A 7130-nucleotide genomic window follows, 5' to 3' on the forward strand; every position below is an offset into this window, starting at 1 on the left:
TTGCTGTAAAAACTCCAATAAGTGTACTCTTTATTCAATTTTCTATGGAAGCCCACATAACATTTGTTCTTATTTTACCTTTCTACAATACGGTTACACATATTCTAACATACTATTACATTATTAATATAGGTAAAACTTAATTAACCTTACAAGCTCACAATAAAACTGAAAATTCAATAATGTTTTCATGTCTTAATATCTTATTCACCAGCCAACAGATGATAAGCAATAGGAGTCACACACAGATCTCTTTTCTTGCTAACTGCTCCCCCAAAGGCCTCAGTCATGTCTAGATCTCCTTGCTTCTCTCCGTTAGGAAGTTTCCAGTCAAAGTGATACAATAAATTAGCAAGTGCAAGCTCAACATTAGCTACTGCGAATGATATGCCAGGACATATTCTCCTTCCAGCACCAAATGGTGTAAATTGAAAATGAGTCCCTTTGTAATCAATTGAAGTGTCAAGGAATCTCTCTGGATGAAATCTCTCTGGATCACTCCAATTTTTAGGATCCCTACCAATTGCCCATACATTGACAAGGATTTGAGTTTTCGCAGGTATTTCATATCCGTTGATTTCACATCTCTCTCTACTCTCTCTTGGAATTAATAAAGGGACAGGAGGGTGTACTCTGAGAGTTTCTTTGATAACTAACTTTAAGTAACTTAATTCATGGATGTCATCTTCAGTAAGAATATTTCCTATTTTACATGAAACATGTCTCACCTCAGCTTGTGCCTTTTCCATAATTCTTGAATTTTTCAACAATTCTGACATTGCCCAGATTAAAGTTGTAGATGATGTTTCGATCCCGCCACCAAACATGTCCTGAAAGAGCTTTAAAATTGAGTTGAAAGAATAGAGAATATATATAGACCAATATCATGAATATCATGACTTATACATTGATCGAGTCCTATTATGCCATCTAAGAGCTTGGCCTGAAAAGATGCAATTTTGGGCATTGGCCACTTTTGGTGTTGGACTAGCATTACATGTAAGTATATTGAACATGTTTGAAATTGAATTTTATTGTGTAAAAAGGGTTTTGGACTTTGGATCGGCTGAGGTAAAAAGTAATTCATTCATTTTGGTAGAAGCAAAAAGTAAATGTACTAACCAAGAGAACCGACTTAATGGCTGACGTAGTTAATGGGATCTCAAGGTTACCCTTCTCCTGAAGTTTTAGAAGAACATCAACCAGGTCTTCATGAACAGCTTCACCATCACCGGTCTGCGTTGTCACCTTGCTAACTTTATGGTCATCAATGATGTTGGTAAATGCCCTATCAAGGTTTTGATGAAGCTTCTCAAGTCTATGCCTCAGCCCATTTATCAAAGGAAGCACTTTAACTGAAGGAAAGAGATCAGCCAACTTGAAACCTCCTGTTACAACCGCGGCTTGCCTGATAAGTGATATGAATTCTTTTTGGCCATGAAATTTCTTACCAATAGTTGCCTTTGCAGTGATGCTGTATGTCAACGAGAAAAGCTTTTCACTAAGATTGATGAGAGATCCTGTATGCGTGAAAATAGATTTGATCAAATTCAAAGTCTCTTCTTCCCTGATGGGTCGGAATGATTGGACACGTTTGACACTTAAAAGCTCCAGTATGCAAATTTTTCGAAGTTGTCTCCAATAATCCCCATAAGGTGCAAGGGCAATGTCTTTCTCAGATATGATACTTACAGCAAGATTAAAAGGCCTGCTAGCAAAGATGATGTCATGTGTTTTCATCACCTCTTTTGCAATTTCTGCCGAAGAAATGACAACGATTGAAAGTTGTCCAAGTTGCAGGTGCATCAGAGGTCCGTGTTTCGTGGCCAAATCTCTTAAGCGGTGATGGGGTAGAGTTCCAACAAATTGGTGAATGTTTCCTATTAGAGGTAACTTCCATGGTCCAGGAGGCAATTTTGGAGATGAACTGAACTTGGTTTTGAATACCATGAACAGAAACAGTAGGAATGTGAAAAGAAATGGGAAGGAGATGAATGGGAACTCCATCATCAATTGTAGATTCGAGTATTCACTTGTCTCGGTGGAATGATTGCTTTTCATCCACATCTCTCTGTATCACTTGCTTCTACGATATAAGAAGCAGAAAAACTATTTAGACACTATTTTGAATACAACGTTCCTTTTTTTAGCAAGTACGGTAAAACTCTGGTTTTCATCACGACCTATAGAAATTGTTTATATTTAAGAAAGTCCAACCTTCATACGGCATCGGATCAAGGTGACTCAACACTTGATCCAATCCCTTAGATTAGGCGGTGGTTGTTATATCCTTTGTTTTATGAATAATGTTGCTTACAGTTGGTACCACTAATTGCCACATATAAATAAGTGAAATGTTTGGTATGAATCAAGGAAGATATTCAGAAACAATAAATCAAACGTGTGGAACATTTTGAGAATACTCTGTTAATTACATGTAAGAAGTATGAACTAATTTTGATTCCATGGGAAATCAAATGCACTTTTGCATGGAAGATCTTGCTAAATTCCTGAATTACTATTGATTTATAAATTAAATGAAAAAAATACATATAAATCATCTAATTCATCAAGATTTTGAACAATTCACTCCAATACCATAGCACTAGATGCCCTTAATAGATTTGAAATTTAATTATTTGAAATTAATTTTTCTATTTGGATTAAGCTTGCATATCATTTGGAACAAAATCCCAAAATCTAAGTTTCTTGTTTCCATAAACTATTCAATCAGAATAAAAATTTGAAATATTTGAAATTTCAATTCTCAACCAAAGTTATTATATACAGGGTCAAGTGCAGAAAACACTCTTAAAGTATGCTTACAGTACATATAATACCCCCTCATGTAAAAAAAAAAAAAAAAAAACACCTGTAAAGTTTCAATTTGGTGCAAATAGGTCTCTCTGACAAATTTAAACCCTAAGTTGACTAAATTACCCTTACTGAACCCTTTTATAAAATATATAAAAATAAATAATTTTATAAAATAACCGAAAAAGACACTATTGGAGGTCGCCGAGCAAATTCGGCAATGGACAAGTAAAGATAAAAATAAAAAATAAAAATAAAAATAAAAGTATAAAAGAAAAGTAAAGATAAAAATAGAAAATAAAAAACGAAAATAAAGTACAAACTAAAGAAAAAAAATTTATTCCTAACTCCGAAAATTAGTGCATACTGATATTAGATTTTTTTTTTCCTTTTTTTATTTATTTATTTTTTTTGTTTAACAGTTTTGGTACGAAAATACAAAATAAAAAAGAAAAAAATAGTAGAAAACACTAAACTGAAATCTCAAAAAATTCTAATCCTAATTCTACAAATTCTCAAAGTTAAAAAAAAAAAAAAAAACAAAACATTTTAAAAAATATATATAAGATAATGTGCACATAACATCCCTATGCTATTAGATTAATAGAATATATGTTCCCTTGGACATTTTTGGAAGAGTAGAAAGACAAAACATGTATTATAACACTAATTTATGTCAGATGGAATATTTTTGGGCATTTTTTTAAATAGGGAAAAAAGTTTTACGCGGAGCATACTTGAAGCGTGTTTTCTAAACTATATATATATATATATATATATATATATATATATATATATGAATGAATGTATGTATGTATGAATTATTGTTATTTGTGTACTTAATATAATGTAACCGCTGCAGTTTCTATCTTACGTGCATCAAACATTAATTGATAAAATTAGGCTGGAGGTGCACGGTCCTCAAATAATTGTTGGATTGAAGTTGACATTTTGGGAAGGCTTTAATGAAAATGACCATTGGTAGTGCCGGTAATGACCAAAGAAGCCGTCCAAAAACAAATTTCTCTCTCCTCTCACTTTGCGAGTCAAGCCCAGTACACTAATTTCTCTCTCTCTCACTTTGCGAGCCAATCCCAGTACACACACACTCTCTCTCTCTCACTCTCTATTTTGATTTTCAGTTTTTTCTCTAAACGATACAAAACACTAACGCCATTATTTACTGGATCAAATAGATACTAAAATTTGAGTCCAAACTTGAAAGATACCGGATTGTTTTATCGGTTGTGTTATAGATGAAATGAAAAGAAAGAAAATATAAAGAATAATTGGAGCTGAGACCTAGAAACTTTGGGATTGGGCAGAACCCTCCCAAAAAAAAAATTATTATTATTATTAATAAGTAGAAGGAAAAAAATAATAAAGAAAAATGACAAAATTTTAAAAGAAATGAGTTAGAGTAGGATTGAATAAGGAAATTTTTGACTTTTTTTTTTAAAGAAATTTAAAGAATAAATGAGAAAGAAAAAAAAGTTTAGAGAATTTTGGGAATTTAATATTTTTAGGGGGCATAATATATAAATTTATATATATATGTAAAAATAATTTAAAAATACATATAAATTATATAAGGCGGGGCCAGACCGGGGGCAAGTGCCAGCCCCTAAACATATGCTGGCTCCGCCGCTAGGCGGACCAAATTACAAAACCAATATAAGTTATCTCTTTTATAATTTGGATTGATTCTCAATTTGATTCTTTCTAATGTTTGTGTTTTTTAAAATGTAAGGATGAATTTACCGCTTATGCGACATGATGGTAACTACGGATAAATAAAAACATGACATGATGGTCAACATAAAAATATAAAACGAAATGTTATTTTTTATTAAAATTTTTAATAGTAATATTATAAAAGATCACGTAATGAATTATATCATGAAAATTTGGTCTAAAGGAGTGGAGAAAAGTATTGTTCTCTTGTGACTTTTAGGTGTGAGGGTGCCTTCTCAAATTTTTCGTTTCTCGGTCTCCAGTTTATGGTATAGTGTGTTTTTTTCTGATAATATATATATATATATATATATATATATATATGGTCAATGGAATTTTGAATTGTTCCTAGTTTGGGTCTGAATTTCTTTGTATTAAACCTTGGTTTAATGGGCTGGGTTATTGTATCATGGGTTGGCCCTCTATTTGGGCAATTCCTCTCTTGTGGCTGTAAATTTTCTACTGTTAATATATACAGTATATACATAATCTTTACCTTTTTTTCTTTGCTTAACTTTAAAAAAAAATAATAATAAATAAAATAAAATAAAAATTTTTGCGGGAGAGAGAGAGACTTACAGTGTTGGAGATATGAGTTGCCTCTTCAGTGTAGATTGGAACACTGTGAATGTAGAGAGATCTTTTGCCCTGTATTTATAGTGGAGGTTTAGATACAAATTGTTTTTTTTATTTTTATTTTTATTTTTCGTTGGATGACGATAAAAGACATTCAAAGTTAGTCCAGTCCAATGTATGACTCTTAGATGCCAAGGTCAACAAAAGACAACCACGGATCGCAGCCGTTGATCCACATACGTTGCATTGTTGAAAATATAAATTAATCATTGGGGAAGAAAATGTTGAATGTTACAAAGATTTTCTGATTTTCTTCAACTACTTAATTCAAATAAAAAGGAAAAAGAATAGTTTGTGGGCTCCACTTGGAATGACAGTTAAACAGCCATTAATCATGTCAAACGTCACACAGGAAGGATTTCAATTTAGATGGGCAAGGCAACTTGTAGCTGCAGTCTGATAAAATAAGATCAATTATTAAGTTCTCATATTTATTACTCCATATTATATTAAATAATAGGCCTCGAGTGCAAAGGTTAGTGCAACGGGTTAATGCTTTTTTATTTATTTAAATTATTAAATTATTTGATAGTGTTGTATATTTACTCATTTATAGTTATGTTACTTTTTATTCGGATCCGCTGTGAGATAAGTCTTCTCTTATAACATTTTCCTCCACCCGAACCCACGCAACACTCTCGTTGCGGTCGGACCACCCTGCCAACTCGGGATGAAGACTTGGACGCTCTTCAGACTGGACGCTTGGCATGACACCGGATCAAAGATTGTGTCTGACTTTGATACTAACTATAAAGGATGGGTGCTTGTCCATTTACCAAAAAGTTCAAACTATTAGGTAGTGCTGCATATCCACCTATTTATACCCATATCACTTCCCATTCGGATCAAATGTGAAACAAGTCTCCTTTTGTATCACTTAGCTTAAAACTCATATAATTAACCTTTTTTTGCTAACCCAAAAAATGGGATAGATCCTAAGAAATCTCATTCAGTTAGATTTGCCTACAAAATTATTTTGTTACTTATTACTATAATTTAATGCCCTACAAAAAAAAATTGATTTTTGAATAAAGTTTAAATATTTCAAAATTTCCAACAAAATATTTTTCATCTGCATAAATTTTGAAAATTAATTTTCTTATTTTTTTTGCGTAATGGGCAATTTTTTTTTGAATCATGAACTATATATTAATTAAATACAATAATACATTACATAACTAGTAATTCGTATATAATCAAATTTAACAAGATCTACCAATACATTTATAAGTAATATTTAAAAATTGAACCTTTCAAACTTTACAAATATATCAATTAATAAAAAACTTGGAAATTGATATATTCTTACAACCAATGGCAATATATATTACTAACTTGCGTGGTGTATATCACGTAATGGATCAGTAAATAATTAAAATTAATTAACAAGTTCTAAAAGTAAATTTGTAAGTAATTGTTAATAATTAAACTTTTCAAACTCTACAATTACTTTTTTCAATTAATTGAAAATTTGTAAATGATAAATTTTAATGATCAAATCTATTTGTATACTAGTGTTGAAAGTGTAAATCATTTTTTATATACATTTTCACACTATTTTCTATACACTTCTTACCAATGATAATTTTTATGTAACTGAGCCAATAAATGTCATTAATATACAACAATACAATTGTCCCAGTTATCTCTATGTTAATATTATACTCAATTTGAAGAGGCCTCTCTGAGTAACCTTATTTATTTATTTGGGAAAAAAAAATTAGTGACCTTATTTGAAGACTATAATATATCTTTTATTATTAAATTGTCAATTGAATAGTGAACAACCTAAATTTGTTTGTCATTGCAAAATTGGGAGGAATTTATATTCGGGAAAAAAAAAATGGGAAGAATTAAATTAATGAGAATAATATTTGTATGGTTATCGTAATAAGTTTACAAACAAAATTTATTTTATTACTGGGCATTATCCTAAATCGAATGCG

The 7130-nt window shown here is 31.1% G+C and overlaps 1 protein-coding gene across 1 annotated transcript; it reads right to left on the reverse strand.

Annotated features, from left to right (window-relative positions):
- Positions 1 to 5315, reverse strand: LOC132312254 (cytochrome P450 71D9-like). Its single transcript, XM_059810551.1, has 3 exons — positions 5128 to 5315; positions 1123 to 2086; positions 1 to 830 (listed from the first exon to the last, which is right to left on the reverse strand). Exons 2-3 carry the CDS (start codon positions 2065 to 2067, stop codon positions 204 to 206), a joined length of 1572 nt encoding a protein of 523 aa, XP_059666534.1. The 5' UTR covers positions 2068 to 2086; positions 5128 to 5315; the 3' UTR covers positions 1 to 203.
- Positions 5316 to 7130: the final 1815 nt, after the last annotated feature.

Source organism: Cornus florida, unplaced genomic scaffold (genome assembly GCF_030987335.1).
Source record: "Cornus florida cultivar Cherokee Brave unplaced genomic scaffold, ASM3098733v1 CherokeeBrave_3.0.0_Hap2_Chr06, whole genome shotgun sequence".
Classification (NCBI taxonomy): Eukaryota; Viridiplantae; Streptophyta; class Magnoliopsida; order Cornales; family Cornaceae; genus Cornus; species Cornus florida.

Bases quoted from the DNA above. Each gene is read 5' to 3' on its own strand.
- LOC132312254 (XM_059810551.1), bottom strand. From the start codon at position 2,067: ATGTGGATGAAAAGCAATCATTCCACCGAGACAAGTGAATACTCGAAT. The intron at 831-1,122 runs GTTAGTACATTT...AAGCTCTTTCAG, and splicing joins CCATTAAGTCGGTTCTCTTG to GACATGTTTGGTGGCGGGAT.